The 21,629-nt window shown below is 47.9% G+C and overlaps 1 protein-coding gene across 1 annotated transcript in view; it reads left to right on the top strand.

Annotated features, from left to right (window-relative positions):
- The first annotated feature begins 6,535 nt into the window (after window positions 1-6,535).
- The window catches only part of USP34 (ubiquitin specific peptidase 34), a 196,897-nt gene continuing 181,803 nt past the window's right edge, over window positions 6,536-21,629 (top strand). The window contains 1 exon segment of the mRNA XM_038751121.1: window positions 6,536-6,615. Within this exon segment, the coding sequence (XP_038607049.1) occupies window positions 6,573-6,615 (43 nt within the window). The 5' untranslated portion in view covers window positions 6,536-6,572.

Genomic DNA, 21,629 nt, shown 5'->3' with positions numbered 1-21,629 from the left:
CTCTGCACACAGTAAGCGCTCAATAAATACGATTGAATGAATGAATTGAATGAATGAATGAATGAATGAATTGAATGAATGAATTGAATGAATAAATACGATTGAATGAATGAATCAAATACGACTAAATGAATCGAGGCTCCCTGAGGAGAAGCGGGGGGCGGGGGGGGAAGAAACCGCCTCTCTATGCTGCCAACTTGTATTTCCCAAGCGCTTAGTACAGTGCTCTGCACACAGTAAGCGCTCAATAAATACAACTGACTGACTGAATCAAATACGACTGAATGAATTGAGGCTCCCTGAGGAGAAGCGGGAGTGTGTGTGTGTGTGGGGGGAAAGAAACCGCCTCTTTATGCTGCCAACTTGTACTTCCCAAGCACTTCGTACAGTGCTCTGCACACAGTAAGCGCTCAATAAAAACGATTGATTGAATAATAATAATAATAATAATAATAATGATGGTATTTATTAAGCGCTTACTATGTGCAAAGTACTGTTCTAAGCGCTGGGGAGATTACAAGGCGATCAGGTTGTCCCACAGGGGGCTCACAGTCTTAATCCCCATTTTCCAGATGAGGTCACTGAGGCCCAGAGAAGTGAAGTGACCTGCATAAAGTCACACAGCTGACAATTGGTGGAGCTGGGATTTGAACCCACGACCTCTGACTCCAAAGCCCGCACTCTTTCCACTGAGCCACGCTGCTTCCCAGCCATGCTGCTGAATGAATACGACTGAATGAATGAATGAATATGACTGACTGAATGAATGAATACGATTGAATGAATGAATGAATCAAATACGACTGAATGAATCGAGTCTCCCTGAGGAGAAGCGGGAGTGTGTGTGTGTGGAGGGGGGGAAGAAACCGCCTCCTTATGCTGCCAACTTGTACTGCCCAAGCGCTTAGTACAGAGCTCTGCACACAGTAAGCGCTCAATAAGTACGACAATGAATGAATGAAGAAATACGATTGAATGAATACGGTTGAATGAATGAATGAATGAAATACGACTGAATGAATCGAGGCTCCCTGAGGAGAAGCGGGAGTGTGTGTGTGTGTGTGTGTGGAGGGGGGGAGAAACCGCCTCCTTATGCTGCCAACTTGTACTTCCCAAGCGCTTAGTACAGTGCTCTGCGCACAGTAAGCACTCAATAAATGCGACTGAATGAATGAATGAATACGATTGAATGAATGAATGAATGAATGAAATACGACTGAATGAATCGAGGCTCCCTGAGGAGAAGCGGGAGTGTGTGTGTGTGTGTGTGTGTGTGTGTGTGTGTGTGTGTGTGTGTGTAAGAAACCGCCTCCTTATGCTGCCAATTTGTACTTCCCAAGCGCTTAGTACAGTGCTCTGCACACAGTAAGCGCTCAATAAATGCGACTGACTGAATGAATGAATGACATACGACTGAATGAATCGAGGCTCCCTGAGGAGAAGCGGGAGTGTGTGTGTGTGTGTGGGGGGGAAGAAACCGCTTATTTATGCTGCCAACTGGTACTGCCCAAGCGCTTAGTACAGTGCTTTGCACACAGTAAGCGCTCAATAAATGCGACTGAATGAATGAATACGATTGAATGAATGAATGAATGAAATATGCCTGAATGAATCGAGGCTCCCTGAGGAGAAGCAGGAGTGTGTGTGTGTGTGGGGGGGGGGGGGGGGGGGGGAAGAAACCGCCTCTTTATGCTGCCAACTTGTACTGCTCAAGCGCTTAGTACAGTGCTCTGCACACAGTAAGCGCTCAATAAATGCGACTGAATGAATGAATATGATTGAATGAATGAATGAAAGAAATATGCCTGAATGAATCGAGGCTCCTTGAGGAGAAGCAGGAGTGTGTGTGTGTGGGGGGAAAGAAACCGCTTATTTATGCTGCCAGCTTGTACTGCCCAAGCGCTTAGTACAGTGCTCTGCACACAGTAAGCGCTCAATAAATGCGACTGAATATGATTGAATGAATGAATACGATTGAATGAATGAATGAATGAAATACGACTGAATGAATCGAGGCTCCCTGAGGAGAAGCGGGAGTGTGTGTGTGTGTGTGTGTGTGTGTGTGTGTGTGTGTGTGTGAAAGAAACCGCCTCCTTATTCTGCCAACTTGTACTTCCCAAGCGCTTAGTACAGTGCTCTGCACACAGTAAGCACTCAATAAATGCGACTGAATGAATATGATTGAATGAATGAATGAATCAAATAAGACTGAAGGAATCGAGGCTCCCTGAGGAGAAGCGGGAGTGTGGGGGGGGGGGGGGGGAAGAAACCGCCTCCTTATGCTGCCAACTTGTGCTTCCCAAGCGCTTAGCACAGTGCTCTGCACACAGTAAGCGCTCAATAAATGCGACTGAATGAATGAATAAGATTGAATGAATGAATGAATGAAATATGCCTGAATGAATCGAGGCTCCCTGAGGAGAAGCAGGAGTGTGTGTGTGTGTGTGTGTGGGGGGAAAGAAACCGCCTCTTTATGCTGCCAACTTGTACTGCTCAAGCGCTTAGTACAGTGCTCTGCACACAGTAAGCGCTCAATAAATGCGACTGAATGAATGAATACGATTGAATGAATGAATGAATGAAATATGCCTGAATGAATCGAGGCTCCCTGAGGAGAAGCAGGAGTGTGTGTGTGTGTGTGTGGGGGGGGGAAAGAAACCGCCTCTTTATGCTGCCAACTTGTACTGCTCAAGCGCTTAGTACAGTGCTCTGCACACAGTAAGCGCTCAATAAATGCGACTGAATGAATGAATACGATTGAATGAATGAATGAATGAAATATGCCTGAATGAATCGAGGCTCCTTGAGGAGAAGCAGGAGTGTGTGTGTGTGGGGGGAAAGAAACCGCTTATTTATGCTGCCAGCTTGTACTGCCCAAGCGCTTAGTACAGTGCTCTGCACACAGTAAGCGCTCAATAAATGCGACTGAATATGATTGAATGAATACGATTGAATGAATGAATGAATGAAATACGACTGAATGAATCGAGGCTCCCTGAGGAGAAGCGGGAGTGTGTGTGTGCGTGTGTGTGTGAAAGAAACCGCCTCCTTATGCTGCCAACTTGTACTTCCCAAGCGCTTAGTACAGTGCTCTGCACAGTAAGCGCTCAATAAATGCGACTGAATGAATGAATGAATGAAATACGACTGAATGAATCGAGGCTCCCTGAGGAGAAGCGGGAGTGTGTGTGTGTGTGTGGGGGGGGAAGAAACCGCTTATTTATAATAATAATAAAGTGGCATTTATTTAGCGCTTACTATGTGCAAAGCACTGTTCTAAGCGCTGGGGAGGTTACAAGGTGATCAGGTTGTCCCACAAGGGGCTCACCGTCTTAATCCCCATTTTACAGATGAGGTAACTGAGGCCCAGAGAAGTCAAGTGACTTGCCCAAAGTCACACAGCTGACAATTGGCTGACAATAGGTGGAGCCGGGATTTGAACCCATGACCTCTGACTCCAAAGCCCAGGCTCTTTCCACTGAGCCACGCTGCTTCTGCTGCCAACTGGTACTGCCCAAGCGCTTAGTACAGTGCTTTGCACACAGTAAGCGCTCAATAAATGCGACTGAATGAATATGATTGAATGAATGAATGAATGAATGAATCAAATACGACTGAATGAATCGAGGCTCCCGGAGGAGAAGCGGGAGTGTGTGTGTGTGTGTGTGTGTGTGTGAAAGAAACCGCCTCCTTATGCTGCCAACTTGTACTTCCCAAGCGCTTAGTACAGTGCTCTGCACACAGTAAGTGCTCAATAAGTACGATTGAATGAATGAATGAATACGATTGAATGAATGAATGAATCAAATACGACAGAAGGAATCGAGGCTCCCTGAGGAGAAGCGGGAGCGTGTGTGTGTGTGTGTGTGTGTGGGGGGGGGGGGGGGGGGAAAGAAACCGCTTCTTTATGCTGCCAACTTGTACTTCCCAAGCGCTTAGTACAGTGCTCTGCACACAGTAAGCGCTCAATAAATACGACTGAATGAATGAATGAAGAAATACGATTGAATGAATACGGTTGAATGAATGAATGAATCAAATACGACTGAATGAATCGAGGCTCCCTGAGGAGAAGCGGGAGTGTGGGGGTGTGTGGGGGGGGGAAGAAACCGCTTCTTTATGCTGCCAACTTGTACTTCCCAAGCGCTTAGTACAGTGCTCTGCACACAGTAAGCGCTCAATAAATGCGACTGAATGAATATGATTGATTGAATGAATGAATGAATCAAATACGACTGAATGAATCGAGGCTCCCTGAGGAGAAGCGGGAATGTGTGTGTGTGTGTGTGTGTGTGTAAAAGAAACCGCCTCCTTATGCTGCCAACTTGTACTTCCCAAGCGCTTAGTACAGTGCTCTGCACACAGTAAGCGCTCAATAAATGCGACTGAATGAATGAATGAATGAATGAAATACGACTGAATGAATCGAGGCTCCCTGTGGAGAAGCGGGAGTGTGTGTGTGTGTGTGTGGGGGAAAGAAACCGCTTCTTTATGCTGCCAACTTGTACTTCCCAAGCGCTTAGTACAGTGCTCTGCACACAGTAAGCGCTCAATAAATGCGACTGAATGAATATGATTGAATGAATGAATGAATGAATGAATCAAATACGACTGAATGAATCGAGGCTCCCTGAGGAGAAGCGGGAGTGTGTGTGTGTGTGTGTGAAAGAAACCGCCTCCTTATGCTGCCAACTTGTACTTCCCAAGCGCTTAGTACAGTGCTCTGCACACAGTAAGTGCTCAATAAGTACGATTGAATGAATGAATGAATACGATTGAATGAATGAATGAATCAAATACGACAGAAGGAATCGAGGCTCCCTGAGGAGAAGCGGGAGTGTGTGTGTGGGCGGAAAGAAACCGCTTCTTTATGCTGCCAACTTGTACTTCCCAAGCGCTTAGTACAGTGCTCTGCACACAGTAAGCGCTCAATAAATACGACTGAATGAATGAATGAAGAAATACGATTGAATGAATACAGTTGAATGAATGAATGAATGAAATACGACTGAATGAATCGAGGCTCCCTGAGGAGAAGCGGGAGTGTGGGGGTGTGGGGGGGGGGGGGGAAGAAACCGCTTCTTTATGCTGCCAACTTGTACTTCCCAAGCGCTTAGTACAGTGCTTTGCACACAGTAAGCGCTCAATAAATGCGACTGAATGAATACGATTGAATGAATGAATGAAATACGACTGAATGCATTGAGCCTTCCTGAGTAGAAGCGGGAGTGTGTGTGTGTGGGGGAAAGAAACCGCTTATTTATGCTGCCAACTTGTACTGCCCAAGCGCTTAGTACAGTGCTCTGCACACAGTAAGCGCTCAATAAATGCGACTGAATGAATGAATGAATGAATGAATGAAATACGACTGAATGAATCGAGGCTCCCTGAGGAGAAGCGGGAGTGTGTGTGTGTGTGTGGGGGGAAAGAAACCACTTCTTTATGCTGCCAACTTGTACTTCCCAAGCGCTTAGTACAGTGCTCTGCACACAGTAAGCGCTCAATAAATGCGACTGAATGAATATGATTGAATGAATGAATGAATTAATGAATCAAATACGACTGAATGAATCGAGGCTCCCTGAGGAGAAGCGGGAGTGTGTGTGTGTGTGTGTGTGAAAGAAACCGCCTCCTTATGCTGCCAACTTGTACTTCCCAAGCGCTTAGTACAGTGCTCTGCACACAGTAAGCGCTCAATAAATGCGACTGAATATGATTGAATGAATGAATACGGTTGAATGAATGAATGAATGAAATACGACTGAATGAATCGAGGCTCCCTGAAGAGAAGCGGGAGTGTGTGTGTGTGTGTGTGTGTGTGTGTGTGTGAAAGAAACCGCCTCCTTATGCTGCCAGCTTGTACTTTCCAAGCGCTTAGTACAGTGCTCTGCACACAGTAAGCGCTCAATAAATGCGACTGAATGAGAATGAATGAATGAATGAATCAAATACGACTAAATGAATCGAGGCTCCCTGAGGAGAAGCGGGAGTGGGGGGGGCGTGAGGGGGGAAAGAAACCGCCACAGACGCCGCCATCTTGCCCCGCCCCTTCCCCCCACCTCCCACCAGGGCGGCGCGCGCAGGCGCGCGCGGGCCTCGTGTTTTCCTTCCGGCCCCGGCCGGAGATCCGGGACGGCGGAAGAGGAAAGGGAGGGAGCCGCGGCGTGCGTGCGTCGGCGTGCGTCCGTCCGTCTGCGTGCGCGCGCCCGCGGCGGGAGGAGGGGGGGGCGGCGTGTGGTGACGGACGGGAGGAGGTGGTGGGGGGGGGGCGCGATGAGAGCGAGCGCCGCTGCCTTCGGCTCCGTCGGAAACAGCCGAGCGCGCTAGTAAAATGGCGGCGGCGGCGGCGGGGTTTGGTCGGTGAAGTGACCGTGCCGCTTCTGTCCCCCCCCCGCCCCCCGTCCTTCCCCGCCTCAGGCGGCCCCGCGCCCCTCCTCCCCCCCCCCCCCGCCCCCCCCTCCCCGGGACGGCCGGTTTCTCCCCTCCCCCCTCCCCCCCCCTCCGGTCGGGATCAGTCGGTGCGATCGGAGCGGGGGAGGGGGGGCGGCGGCGGCGGCGGCGGCGGCTGAACGATGTGCGAGAACTGCGCAGACCTGGTGGAGGTGTTCAATCAAAGTAAGTCGGCCGCCGCCGGTGCTTCTTCGCGTCGTGAGGCGAGGGAGGAGGAGGCCCGGAAGGGAAGCCGGCGGGCCTACCTCTCCCGAGGAGGGCTGCGCGCTCCGAATCACGACGAGGCCGGCGGTTGGGGCGCTCACTATGTGCGAAGCACTGTACTGAGCGCGCGCCCGCGCGCGCGTGTGTGGGGTGTGTGACGGTGGTGCGGCCCGGGCCTCCTCCCCGCAATCAATCAATCGTATTGAATGAGCGCTTACTGTGTGCGGAGCACTGGACTAAGCGCCTGGCAAGTTGGCAATCAGTCAGTCGTATGGATTGAGCGCTTACTGTGTGCGGAGCACTGGGCTAAGCGCTTGGGAAGTCCCAAGTGGGTGACCTGCAGAGACGGTCCCTACCCAACAGCGGGCTCACAGTGTGGAAAGGGGAGGCAGATGACAAAACAGCACATATTAACCAAATAAAATAAATAGAATAGTAAATATGTACAAGTAACATAGAGTAATAAGTCCGTACAAACGTATGTACAGGTGTGCAAAGCGCTGTGCTGAGCGCGCGCGCGCGTGTGGGGTGTGTGACGGTGGTGCGGGCCGGGCCTCGGGCCTCCTCCCCGCAATCAATCAATCAGTCGTACTTATTGAGCGCTTACTGTGTGCGGAGCACTGGACTAAGCGCTTGGGATGGACAAGTTGGCAATCAGTCAGTCGTATTTATTGAGCGCTTACTGTGTGCGGAGCACTGGGCTAAGCGCTTGGGAAGTCCGAGTGGGTAACCTACAGAGACGGCCCCTACCCAACAGCGGGCTCACAGTGTGGAAAGGGGACGCAGATGACAAAACAACACATAAAATAAATAGAATAGTAAATATGTACAAGTAATATAGAGCAATAAATCCGTACAAACGTATGTACAGGTGTGCAAAGCGCTGTGCTGAGCGCGCGTGCGTGTGTGGTGCGGGCCGGGCCTGCGAACGCTGGGCCTCCTCCCCGCAATCAATCGTATTGATTGAGCGCTTACTGTGTGCGGAGCACTGGACTAAGCGCTTGGGAAGGACAAGTTGGCAATCATTCAATCGTATTTCTTGAGCGCTTACTGTGTGCGGAGCACTGGACTAAGCGCTTGGGAAGTCCCAAGTGGGTGACCTACAGAGACGGTCCCTACCCAACAGCGGGCTCACAGTCTAGAAAGGGGAGCAAAACAACACATATTAACCAAATAAAATAAATAGAATAGTAAATGTGTACAAGTAAAATAGAGTAATAAATCCGTACAGTTGTATATACAGGTGTGCAGAGCGCTGTGCTGAGCGCGCGCGCGCGCGTGTGTGGTGCGGGCCGGGCCTGCGAGCGCTGGGCCTCCTCCCCGCAATCAATCGTATTGATTGAGCGCTTACTGTGTGCGGAGCACTGGACTAAGCGCCTGGCAAGTTGGCAATCAGTCAATCGTATTTATTGAGCGCTTACTGTGTGCGGAGCACTGGACTAAGCGCTTGGGAAGTCCCAAGTGGGGAACCTACAGAGACGGTCCCTACCCAACAGCGGGCTCACAGTGTGGAAAGGGGAGGCAGATGACAAAACAACACGTAAAATAAATAGAATAGTTAATATGTACAAGGAAAATAGAGTAATGAGTCCGTACAAACGTATGTACAGGTGTGCAAAGCGCTGTGCTGAGCGCGCGCGCGTGTGTGGTGCGGGCCGGGCCTGCGAGCGCTGGGCCTCCTCTCCGCAATCAATCGTATTGATTGAGCGCTTACTGTGTGCGGAGCACTGGACTAAGCGCCTGGCAAGTTGGCAATCAGTCAGTCGTATTGATTGAGCGCTTACTGTGTGCGGAGCACTGGACTAAGCGCTTGGGAAGTCCCAAGTGGGGGACCTACAGAGACGGTCCCTACCCAACAGCGGGCTCACAGTGTGGAAAGGGGAGGCAGATGACAAAATAACACGTAAAATAAATAGAATAGTTAATATGTACAAGGAAAATAGAGTAATGAGTCCGTACAAACGTATGTACAGGTGTGCAAAGCGCTGTGCTGAGCGCGCGTGCGTGTGTGGTGCGGGCCGGGCCTGCGAGCGCTGGGCCTCCTCTCCGCAATCAATCGTATTGATTGAGCGCTTACTGTGTGCGGAGCACTGGACTAAGCGCCTGGCAAGTTGGCAATCAGTCAGTCGTATTGATTGAGCGCTTACTGTGTGCGGAGCACTGGACTAAGCGCTTGGGAAGTACAAGTGGGTAACCTACAGAGGCGGTCCCTACCCAACAGCGGGCTCACAGTCTAGAAAGGGGAGGCAGAGAACAAACCCAAACATACTAACAAAATAAAATAAATAGAATAGTAAATATGTACAAGTAGCATAGAGTAATAAATCCGTACAAACGTATGTACAGGTGTGCAAAGCGCTGTGCTGAGCGCGCGCGCGTGTGGTGTGTGACGGTGGTGCGGGCCGGGCCTCGGGCCTCCTCCCCGCAATCAATCAATCAATCGTATTGATTGAGCGCTTACTGTGTGCGGAGCACTGGACTAAACGCTTGGGATGGACAAGTTGGCAATCATTCAATCGTATTTATTGAGCGCTTACTGTGTGCGGAGCACTGGACTAAGCGCTTGGGAAGTCCAAGTGGGTAACCTTCAGAGACGGTCCCTACCCAACAGCGGGCTCACAGTATAGAAAGGGGAGGCAGATGACAAAACAACACATATTAGCCAAATAAAATAAATAGAATAGTAAATGTGTACAAGTAAAATAGAGTAATAAATCCGTACAAGCGTATATACAGGTGTGCAAAGCGCTGTGCTGAGCGCGCGCGTGTGTGTGGTGCGGGCCGGGCCTGCGAGCGCCGGGCCTCCTCCCCGCAATCAATCAATCAATCGTATTTGTTGAGCGCTTACTGTGTGCGGAGCACTGGACGAAGCGCTTGGGAAGGACAAGTTGGCAATCAGTCAATCGTATTTATTGAGTGCATATTGTGTGCGGAGCACTGGACTAAGCGCTTGGGAAGTCCAAGTGGGTAACCTACAGAGACGGTCCCTACCCAACAGCGGGCTCACAGTCTAGAAAGGGGAGGCAGATGACAAAATAACACATAAAATAAATTGAATAGTAAATGTGTACAAGTAACATAGAGTAATAAATCCGTACAAACGTATGTACAGGTGTGCAAAGCACTGTGCTGAGCGCGCGCGCGCGCGTGTGTGGTGTGTGACGGTGGTGCGGGCCGGGCCTGCGAGCGCCGGTCCCGGCCTCCGGGCCTCCTCCCCGCAATCAATCAATCAATCGTATTGATTGAGCGCTTACTGTGTGCGGAGCACTGGACTAAGCGCCTGGGAAGGACAAGTTGGCAATCAGTCAGTCGTATTTATTGAAAGCTTACTGTGTGCAGGGCACTGTACTAAGCGCTGGGGAAGTCCAAGTGGGTAACCTACAGAGACGGTCCCTACCCAACAGCGGGCTCACAGTCTAGAAAGGGGAGCAAAACAACACATATTAACCAAATAAAATAAATAGAATAGTAAATGTGTACAAGTAAAATAGAGTAATAAATCCGTACAAGCGTATATACAGGTGTGCAGAGCGCTGTGCTGAGCGCGCGCGCGCGCGTGTGTGGTGCGGGCCGGGCCTGCGAGCGCTGGGCCTCCTCCCCGCAATCAATCAATCAGTCGTATTTGTTGAGCGCTTACTGTGTGCGGAGCACTGGACTAAGCGCCTGGGAAGGACAAGTTGGCAATCAGTCAATCGTATTTATTGAGCGCTTACTGTGTGCGGAGCACTGGACTTAGCGCTTGGGAAGTCCCAAGTGGGTAACCTACAGAGACGGTCCCTACCCAACAGCGGGCTCACAGTCTAGAAAGGGGAGGCAGATGACAAAATAACACGTAAAATAAGTAGAATAGTAAATATGTACAAGGAAAATAGAGTAATAAATCCATACAAACGTATGTACAGGCGTGCAAAGCGCTGTGCTGAGCGCGCGCGCGTGTGTGGTGCGGGCCGGGCCTGCGAGCGCTGGGCCTCCTCCCCGCAATCAGTCAATCAATCGTATTTGTTGAGCGCTTACTGTGTGCGGAGCACTGGACTAAGCGCTTGGGATGGACAAGTTGGCAATCAATCAATCATATTTATTGAGCGCTTACTGTGTGCGGAGCACTGGACTAAGTGCTTGGGAAGTCCAAGTGGGTAACCTACAGAGATGGCCCCTACCCAACAGCGGGCTCACAGTGTGGAAAGGGGAGGCAGATAACAAAACAACACGTAAAATAAATAGAATAGTAAATATGTACAAGGAAAATAGAGTAATAAATCCGTACAAACGTATGTATAGGTGTGCAAAGCGCTGTGCTGAGCGCGCGCGTGTGTGTGGTGCGGGCCGGGCCTGCGAGCGCTGGGCCTCCTCCCCGCAGTCAATCAATCAGTCGTATTTGTTGAGCGCTTACTGTGTGCGGAGCACTGGACTAAGCGCCTGGGAAGGACAAGCTGGCAATCAGTCAATCGTATTTATTGAGCACTTACTGTGTGCGGAGCACTGGACTAAGCGCTTGGGAAGTCCAAGTTGGTAACCTACAGAGACAGTCCCTACCCAACAGCAGGCTCACAGTGTGGAAAGGGGAGGCAGATGACAAAACAACACATATTAACCAAATAAAATAAATAGAATAGTAAATATGTGCAAGTAAAATAGAGTAATAAATCCATACAAACGTATGTACAGGTGTGCAAAGCACTGTGCTGAGCGCGCGCGCGAGCGCGTGTGTGTGGTATGGGCCGGGCCTGCGAGCGCTGGGCCTCCTCCCCGCAATCAATCAATCAATCAATCGTATTTGTTGAGCACTTACTGTGTGCGGAGCACTGGACTAAGCGCCTGGGAAGTACAAGCTGGCAATCAGTCAATCGTATTTATTGAGCGCTTCCAGTGTGCGGAGCACTGGACTAAGCGCTTGGGAAGTCCAAGTTGGTAACCTACAGAGATGGTCCCTACCCAACAGCGGGCTCACAGTCTAGAAAGGGGAGGCAGATGACAAAACAACACATAAAATAAATAGAATAGTAAGTATGTACAAGTAACATAGAGTAATAAATCCGTACAAACATATATGCAGGTGTGCAAAGCACTGTGCTGAGCACGCGCGCGCGTGTGTGGGGTGTGTGACGGTGGTGCGGGCTGGGCCTGCGAGCGCTGGGCCTCCTCCCCGCAATCAATCAATCAATCCTATTTAATGAGCGCTTACTGTGTGCGGAGCACTGGACTAAGCGCCTGGGAAGGACAAGTTGGCAATCAGTCAATCGTATTTATTGAGCGCTTACTGTGTGCAGGGCACTGTACTAAGCGCTTGGGAAGTCCAAGTTGGTAACCTACAGAGACGGTCCCTACCCAACAGCGGGCTCACAGTGTAGAAGGGGGAGGCAGATGACAAAACAACACGTATTAACCAAATAAAATAAATAGAATAGTAAATATGTACAAGTAAAATAGAGTAATAAATCCGTACAAGCATATATACAGGTGTGCAGAGCACTGTGCTGAGCGCGCGCGTGTGTGTGGTGCGGGCTGGGCCTGCGAGCGCTGGGCCTCTTCCCCGCAATCCATCAATCGTATTTGTTGAGCGCTTACTGTGTGCGGAGCACTGGACTAAGTGCCTGGGAAGTACATGTTGGCAATCAGTCAATCGTATTTATTGAGCGCTTACTGTGTGCGGAGCACTGGACTAAGCACTTGGGAAGTACAAGTGGGTAACATACAGAGACGGTCCCTACCCAACAGCGGGCTCACAGTCTAGAAAGGGGAGGCAGATGACAAAACAATACATATTAACCAAATAAAATAAATGGAATAGTAAATATGTACAAATGAGAGTAATAAATCCGTACAAACGTATATACAGGTGTGCAAAGCGCTGTGCTGAGCGCGCGCGCGCGTGTGTGGTGTGTGACGGTGGTGTGGGCCGGGCCTGCGAGCGCTGGGCCTCCTCCCCGCAATCAATCGTATTGATTGAGCGCTTACTGTGTGCGGAGCACTGGACTAAACGCTTGGGATGGACAAGTTGGCAATCAGTCAATCGTATTTATTGAGCGCTTACTGTGTGCGGAGCACTGGCCTAAGCACTTAGGAAGTACAAGTTGGTAACCTACAGAGACGGCCCCTACCCAACAGCGGGCTCACAGTCTAGAAAGGGGGAGACAGAGAACAAAACCAAACATACTAACAAAATAAAATAAATAGAATAGTAAATATGTACAAGTAAAATAGAGTAATAAATCCATACAAACATTTATGCAGGTGTGCAAAGCACTGTGCTGAGCGCGCGCACGTGTGTGTGGTGTGTGACGGTGGTGCGGGCCGGGCCTCCTCCCCGCAATCAATCAATCAATCGTATTTATTGAGCGCTTACTGTGTGCGGAGCACTGGACGAAGCGCTTGGGAAGGACAAGTTGGCAATCAGTCAATCGTATTTATTGAGCACTTACTGTGTGCGGAGCACTGGACTAAGCGCTTGGGAAGTACAAGTGGGTAACCTTCAGAGGCGGTCCCTACCCAACAGCAGGCTCACAGTCTAGAAAGGGGAGGAAGATGACAAAACAACACATATTAACCAAATAAAATAAATAGAATAGTAAATATGTACAAGTAAAATAGAGTAATAAATCCATGCAAACATATATACAGGTGTGCAAAGCACTGTGCTGAGCGCGCGTGTGTGGGTGTGTGACGGTGGTGCGGGCCGGGCCTGCAAGCGCTGGGCCTCCTCCCCGCAATCAATCAATCAATCGTATTGATTGAGCGCTTACTGTGCGCGGAGCACTGGACTAAGCGCCTGGGAAGGACAAGTTGGCAATCAGTCAATCGTATTTATTGAGCGCTTACTGTGCGCGGAGCACTGGACTAAGCGCTTGGGAAGTACAAGTTGGCAACATATAGAGACAGTCCCTACCCGACAGTGGGCTCACAGTCTAAAACAACTTTCCTCATTGTAGCGATTGTACGTATTGATCACCCCATTTTATTTTGTCAATACGTTTTGTTCTCCATCTCCCCCTTCTAGTAATAATCATAATGATGCCCTTTGATAAGCGCTTACTATGTGCGCTGTTCTAAGCGCTGGGGAGGGTAACAAGGTGATCAGGTGGTCCCACGGGGGGCTCCCAGTCTTCATCCCCATTTTACAGATGAGGTCACTGAGGCACAGAGCAATCCATCAGTCGTATTTATTGAGCGCTTACTGTGTGCAGAGCACTGTACTAAGCGCTTGGGAAGTCCAAGTTGGCAGCATAAAGAGGCGGTTTCTACCCAACAGTGGGCTTACAGTCTAAAAGAGCAGTTAAGTGACTTGCCCAGAGTCACACAGCTGACAGTCGGCGGAGCCGGGATTCGAACCCAGGACCTCTGACTCCAAAGCCCGGGCTCTTTCCACCGAGCCACGCTTGCTTCTAGACCGTGAGCCCGCTGTTGGGCAGGGACCGTCTCTAGATGTTGCCAGCTTGGACTTCCCAAGCGCTTAGCACACAGCAAGCGCTCAGTCAATACGATTGAATGAATGATTAGCCAATCAATCAATCGTATTTATTGAGCGCTTACTGTGTGCAGAGCACTGGACTAAGCGCTTGGGAAGTACAAGTTGGCAACATATAGAGACAGTCCCTACCCGACAGTGGGTTCACAGTCTAAAACTTTCCTCATTGCAGGTGGCGATTGTACGTATTGATCACTCTATTTTATTTTGTCAATATGTTTTGTTCTCCATCTCCCCCTTCTAATAATAATACTAATGGCATTTGTTAAGCTCTTACTATGGGCAGAGCACTGTTGTAAGCGCTGGGGGGGGATACAAGGTGATCAAGTTGTCGCATGTGGGGCTCAGTCTTAATCCTCATTTTACAGGTGAGATAACCGAGGCTCAGAGAAGTGACTTGCCCAAGGTCACACAGCAGACATGTGGCGGAGCCTCCTTCAGGAGGCCTTCCCAGACTGAGCCCCTTCCTTCCTCTCCCCCTCGTCCCCCTCTCCATCCCCCTCATCTTACCTCCTTCCCTTCCCCACAGCACCTGTATATATGTATATCTGTTTGTACATATTTATTACTCTATTTTACTTGTACATATCTATTCTATTTATTTTATTTTGTTAATACATATTTATTACTCTATTTTACTTGTACATATCTATTCTATTTATTTTATTTTGTTAATATGTTTGGTTTTGTTCTCTGTCTCCCCCTTTTAGACTGTGAGCCCACTGTTGGGTGGGGACTGTCGCTATATGTTGCCAACTTGTACTTCCCAAGCGCTTAGTACAGTGCTCTGCACCCAGTAAGCGCTCAATAAATACGATCGATTGATTGATTGATGGCCCGCCTTATTCAGCCCCCCTGCTCTCCTTCTGGGCTTCCCTCCTTCCCATTTGGGATCAGATGGCCTCGTTCCCCCCCCCCCCCCCCGCTGGATTCAGCCTGCTTTTATTGGAATCCGGAGCGCACCCCGATTCGTTCATTTATTCATTCGTATTTATTGAGTGCTTACTGTGTGCAGAGCACTGTACTAAGCGCTTGGGAAGCACAAGTTGGCCCCGATACCGGTTCTGTCCTCGGGAGAGTCGTGGCCTCTTCCCTCTCAACGCTCCCACCTCCTAAAAAGCGCGATTTTAATCGCCGGTTTGATTCAGAAATCGGCTAATTCGCCCGTAGTTGCTTCCAATAACCCAATCGCCAGGACTGGCGTTTTCGGCGAAAATACAAAATCCAGTCAATCCAGTCAACTCTACCTGCAGGCCTCAAGGCCTGGCCTGCGTTTAGGCCAAACGAATCCGATTCTAAAAAGGTTTTTCAACTCAGGTAACCCGATCGGGACAAAAGTCACTTTCCCGGCGGTTGCGAGCCCGTCGCGGGCTTTTATTTTTTCCTCCAGTTAATAATAATAATAATAATAATAATAATAATAATAATAATAATGGCATTTATTAAGCACTTACTATGTGCAAAGCACTGTTCTAAGCGCTGGGGAGGTTACAAGGTGATCAGGTTGTCCCACGGTGGGCTCACGGTCTTCATCCCCATTTTACAGATGAGGGAACTGAGGCCCGGAGAATCAATCAATCAATCAGTCGTATTGATTGAGCGCTTACTGTGTGCAGAGCACTGTTCTAAGCGCTTGGAAAGTATGAGTTGGGAACATATAGAGACGGTCCCTACCCAGCAGTGGGCTCACAGTCTAGAAGAGTGAAGTCACTTGCCCAAAGTTACACAGCTGACCAATTTTTCGTGGTTTTTCATCCTCTCACGAGACCCTCGGAGAAGATTCTCTTTTTTACTAGGCGATCCTGCTTTTAGAAAGAACTGCAGGGTCTGGCGTGCTCTCGTACAGCTACGTATCTGGCAGTTGGTGGGGAAAGTGAAATTTCAACCTGTAAGGGACCCGTTGGGTTTTTTGTCGTCGTTGTTTGTGTTGTTTTTTTTAACCAGTTCGCTTGTGAGCCGACAGTTACATCAGGGTTGTCTTCGTTTGTATAATCAAAGTCCATCCTTTCAGATACTTGTTTTACCTTGAAATTTACGGCCGCTTCCGAGCTAAGGTATTCCTGGTGGGAGTAAAGGACATTCAAGGGTAACTAGTGTTATGCCGAGATCACAATAACTCCTGTGTGTTTGACGTGTCCGTTAATCTTTAAGGTGTCTCTAAAAATGTCTGAAATACCTCAGCGTAACAGGGGAAGACCCAGCTGTCAGCGTCAGGAAACTCAGAATAATAGCACCATGTTGGAAGCGCTGTGAGATATTGCCGAAAGTCATAATAGAAGACAGTCAGAACCAGGAAAGGATACAGTTTGGCCGTTAGATCTCGTTAGCATTACTAACAAAAGAAAATTCCCGTTTTTAACCTGTTTAAAGCAACCGTAGGGCAGCCCGTGCACATACGTTAGAAAGTATAATACTCCCTACCTCTTCCTGCTATCCTTATGCGAACCTAACAAGTGTTTACCTGCAGAGAGAGCTCAGAATTCACCAGAAAATATACATTTTCTGTAAGATGGTTGAGTATCTCTTTTGTGGGGGAGGGAGGGGTCAGAGCTTATTAAAATTCTTTCCGGCTTGGCCACCTTTTAGGCCCAGCCCCCTGCTATCTTGCTTGATTGCCTGGCAACATTAGGGAAATACTAAGGCTTTTTGAGAGGGCCGTTGCTGGCCTCTCGTCATCCCCTTCCATTTCTGTCCCCCCACACCCCGCTTCCAAGTAGGAGTTGAAGCAGGCAGGTGGAGAATGCGGGGAGGAGCGTATTTTTTTCTCCAATTTAGCCTGGGATTTTGGAGGGTCCTGATGACAGGAAGCAGAGCTGGTGTTAGGAAGCCCTTGGGAGACCGCAGCAAGTGCAAGTATCCTTGCATATGTGAGGCCGAATCCCTATGCACCAGTTGAACTGCAGCAGCCCTACCTGTTGGTAATATCTTGGGATTGTGGCTTCCAGTGGATTTTTAAGTTCTGTCACACATTTGGCAAAATGGAAAAAAACAAAACAAAGAAAAGCAAGATTTTCTTTCCTGGTTGCCGATCGTTTTAGGACTGCCTTCTCCTCATTCTGACACCGCTAATATAGGATCCTGACAGGGATCCAGGAAGTTGACGTCACATTTCATAGCAGCATTTAGCTGCAATCTTAGAAAAAGAAAAAGACTTGCCGTTTCGTGTAATCAAAGAATAATATTATTACGTTGGTTGCACTTTTCCACGATATTTAAAGGACAGTGAATGGTATTCCAGGCTACAAAGAAAATCAATCAATCAATCAATCAATCGTATTTATTGAGCGCTTACTATGTGCAGAGCACTGTACTAAGCGCTTGGGAAGTACAAATTGGCAACACATAAAAGAAAAGAAAAGAAAAGAGAATACTGCTCAAAAAGTAGGAGATCAGCCATATGGATTGTACTGGCAATTCTCTGTTTTCTCAATGGTATGGTCACCTGTTAGAGGAAGAGTGAATTTTGGAATAGGGCAACAAATTTCATCGGTTTTCTTTTTAATAGTGTTACTGAGTTTAAACTCCTGCATCATTAGAATGATTCTTTTCTAGTTGGGTTGTAAACAAGTGATATTTAACTAAGACTTATCTTGGCCCAGAGCATTCTCCATGTCGTCGGTGGCCTAAGGCTGTGCCTTTCGGTTACCAACCTCAGGTAGCCAGTAGTTTTCTAGGAAGGGCCCGCCTTGAGGTGGTTGTTGCTGTTCTTATTTGATGCTATTGATGCCTGTCTACTTGTTTTGTTATCTGTCTCCCCCTTCTAGACGGTGAGCCCCTTGTTGGGTAGGGATCGTCTCTATCGGTTGCTGAATTGTACTCGCCAAGCTCCTAGTACAGTGCTCTGTGCATAGTAAGCACTCAATAAATACGATTGAATGAATGAATGAATATTGTAAAATGGAAATGGGAAGAAAAGGAGGACTGCAGTAGTCATATTCAGTTGTGCTTTTTAAGTTGGGATGCTTGCCTGGTATCGTTGATGCTACTGATGGATTTTTTGATGAAATAGGTAAATGCCCTCGATACTGATCAGGCACCCAGAATCATTGCATGAAATGTCCTTTTAATCACAGCTATATGATGATGGGGTTATGGAGAAGCAACATGGTCTCAACCGGGCCACTCAGTTTTTTTTTTTTTCAGTTCTCCGCCGTACAGTAATTTTTCTGGTTTTGGTTTGTGTTCCTTTGTCTTCAATATCTTCTCATCCCAAGGTAAATAGTATTCCATAGTGAGTCCTGTGGGGATTTGAAGGCCATGGTGAATGCTGTTGAATATTAGAAGGCCATGGTGAATGCTGTTGAATATTAGTGTTCCTTTTAATATCCTGTGGCTGAAATGAATCCTGTCATTTATATACTGTAAATTCCTAAACTTCTTTGGCCTCCCATGAGTCACTTAGCAATAAGATGTTGTTCGGTAGTGTCCCCCTTTTTTTTTCTTTTTCTTTTCAGAACGTACCCCCAATGTGATGGTGGTGATGATATGACTGCCTCTTGGCTGAAACTTTTGTCTGAATTTTTAGTTGATTTCTAAAATTGGGTAAACACCTCTAACTGCAGTTTTAAAATCGTGTGTATAAATTCCGTTTGGCTTCAGAGTCTCCGCTGACAGAGATAGCCTCCAAAGCAATTTGTTAATGTAGTAATCTGGAAAATGTTGATTCCGAGAGCTAATGTTAGCATATTTTTTCCAAAGTTGGGAGCTTTAGATACTTTGCACAGCATGTTAAAGGTCTGGTGCTTACCATGATTCTGTGTCAGTTATAACATTTGAAGTGTAGTTGGAGGCACACATCATAATCTTGTATTGTAGCATTGCTTAAGGTCTCATCGTCAGTACTCTTTGAGTGCCCACTCTGTGCAGAACACTGCACCAGCCATTTTGGGAAGTTACAATAAAAGCAGAAGGCCTGGTACCTGCCCATGAGGGGATTAGATTGTACTAGGTCTTCTACTTTTATTGAGAATTGGAAGAAATGAAGTCAAGCTTGAGAAGCAGCATGACCTAGTGGAAAGAGCCCGGCATGGAAGTCAGAGGACCTCCCGGATCCGCCGCTTGTCTGCCTTGTGACCTTGGACAAGTCACTTCACCTCTCTGTGCTTCAGTTACCTCATCTGTAAAATGGGGATGAAGACTGTGAGCCCCATGTGGGACGGGGACTGTGTCCAACCTGGCTATCTCATATCCATTGAAGAGCTTTGTACAGTGCCTGGCACTTAGTAAGCTCTGAAAAAATACCATTTTTTTTAAACCTACTACTACTTTAGGCAGGTAGTTATTAAATCAAGCCACTAGATTGCAGTTCCATTGCTTCCAAATTCTACTTTTTCCACTTATTCAAGCACCTTCTCCAGTTCCTTTTTTCTTCCCCCTCAGTGTTTTCCGGTCCATCTTTTGTCATTCTGTTCCCTCTCTTTCCTACCCTGTCCCAACCAGGATCTGGTCCAGTGGGCTCTTCCCAAGAGCCCTGATAGGCTACTGAGGAGCCACTGGGAATCATCGCTTTGGCTGTAGGACTCTGCTCAGACTCCCAAAGTAAGAGCCAGCGGTACTGCGTCTCGTTCTCTGAAGAGAAAAGATGAGGGATTGTCGTAGGCGGCAGTGAAAGAGGTTGTGGGTATTTTGGTCTGGAGTGCCAAGGATCCGGAGGGTCAAGTAAGAGAAGGTTGTGTGTATGGAGAGGGGAATTCATTCATTCAGTTGTATTTATTGAGTGCTTACTGTGTGCAAAGCACTGTACTAAGCAGCTTGGTATTGTACAATATAACAATAATTGCCCACAATGAGCTTACATTCTAGAAGGGGAGTCAGACATTAATATCAATAAGTTACTTATTTTACCTTGGCCATAATACTCGTGGCTAAAACTTTAGGCTTATCTGTGCCATCAAAGAAATTACACCCTGTCATTGTCAAGGTAGAACAAGCAGCGTGGCTTAGTGGAAAGAGCGTGGGCTTGGGAGTCAGAGGCCGTGGGTTCTAATCCTGGCCCTGCCATTTGTCAATTGTGTGACTCTGGGCAAGTCACTTAACTTCTGAATCTCAGTTACTTCATCTGTAAAATGGGGATTAAGACTGCAAGCCCCACATAGGACAACCCGATAACCTAACCTAGTGCTTAGAAGAGTGCTTGGCATATAGTAAGCGCTTAACAAATACTATTATTATTATTAAGCAAGCTTCTTCCCTAACACTTCCCTCTCACTTCCAGACAAGAGCTATCACCCAGGAACGAGAGACTTCATAAACAAACGAAGGGCAGGATTGGAGAGGAGTTTCTAGGCTGGTCAACCGGGCCTTTTCTGCCAGCACTCACTCCTTCTCAGTGAGGTTGGAAAGAAGAAATGAAGAAATAACTGCCCAGTGGCTCTAGGCACTCCCCCCTAGAATTTACCAATCATTGCTGCTCCAAGCATCAAATTGACATAGTGGAGCTCCTCACAAGCTTCCCTTGCTGCTTACACTGAATACTACCACTCACCTAGCTGGTAGGTAACTGGGAGGTAGCTCATTGTCTCCTCAAGAGCTGGTGGTCTGCTTGGTTCACATCACCAGCTTCTGCCTCTGGCAACTAATCTCCTCTCACCTTCTCCAGCACTCAGTTACAGCAACGTGGACCCCTTCGTTTGGTTATGAACTCTCTCGTTCCTGGGCGATGGCTCTGGTCTGGAAGTGAGAGGGAAGTGTTAGGAAAGAGGCCTGTTTGCTCTACCTTGACACGTGATGCCAAGGAGAGACAATGACAGAGTTTTAATTTCTTTGAAGGCATAGGTAAATGTAACAATTTAGCAAGGATTATTGTGGCCAAGGTCAAATAATTATGTTGTAGGTAGGATGAGCAGTATTTGGACTGTGTTTGACTTTGAAGCTCAGGTATCTCCGTTGTCCAAGAAAGGATATCATAATCTAATTATATTGAAATGTTGTCCACCTGGTCCGAACAAAGGACTCATCATCTGGAAAAAAACAAAAGCTAGTGTTAATCCAATTAGAATTACTCCCCCCCACACCCTTTGTCACAACCCAGAGAGATTTCGCATCCTTAGGTGTCATCCTGGAGTTTTTTTCAAATGTTAATGAAGAGTTCACAAATGTTAATGAATAACACTTTTGGGAGGCTACCAGCAGCCTTACTCCTAGGCTAGGGTAGATGTCAGGTTAGGAGATCTGAGGTTCCTTCCAGTTCCACAGGGTACACTATTTTATCCCTAATTTACAGGTGAGGAAACTGAGGGCCAGAGAAGTGAAGGGACTTGTTTCGGGTCATAATTTGTTCTCTGTCTCCCCCTTTTAGACTGTGAGCCCACTGTTGGGTAGGGACTGTCTCTATGTGTTGCCAACTTGTGCTTCCCAAGCACTTAGTACAGTGCTCTGCACACAGTAAGCACTCAATAAATACGATTGATTGATTGATTGATAGTGGCAAAGGTGGTTCTTGAACCAGCGTCTTCTGACTCCCAGACTGTAGCAGAGGAATGTATTTAGAGCCCACAGGGCGCTAAGCAATGTA

Source organism: Tachyglossus aculeatus, chromosome 9 (genome assembly GCF_015852505.1).
Source record: "Tachyglossus aculeatus isolate mTacAcu1 chromosome 9, mTacAcu1.pri, whole genome shotgun sequence".
Lineage (NCBI taxonomy): Eukaryota > Metazoa > Chordata > Mammalia > Monotremata > Tachyglossidae > Tachyglossus > Tachyglossus aculeatus.
This window is presented reverse-complemented; position numbering and strand designations above follow the sequence as displayed.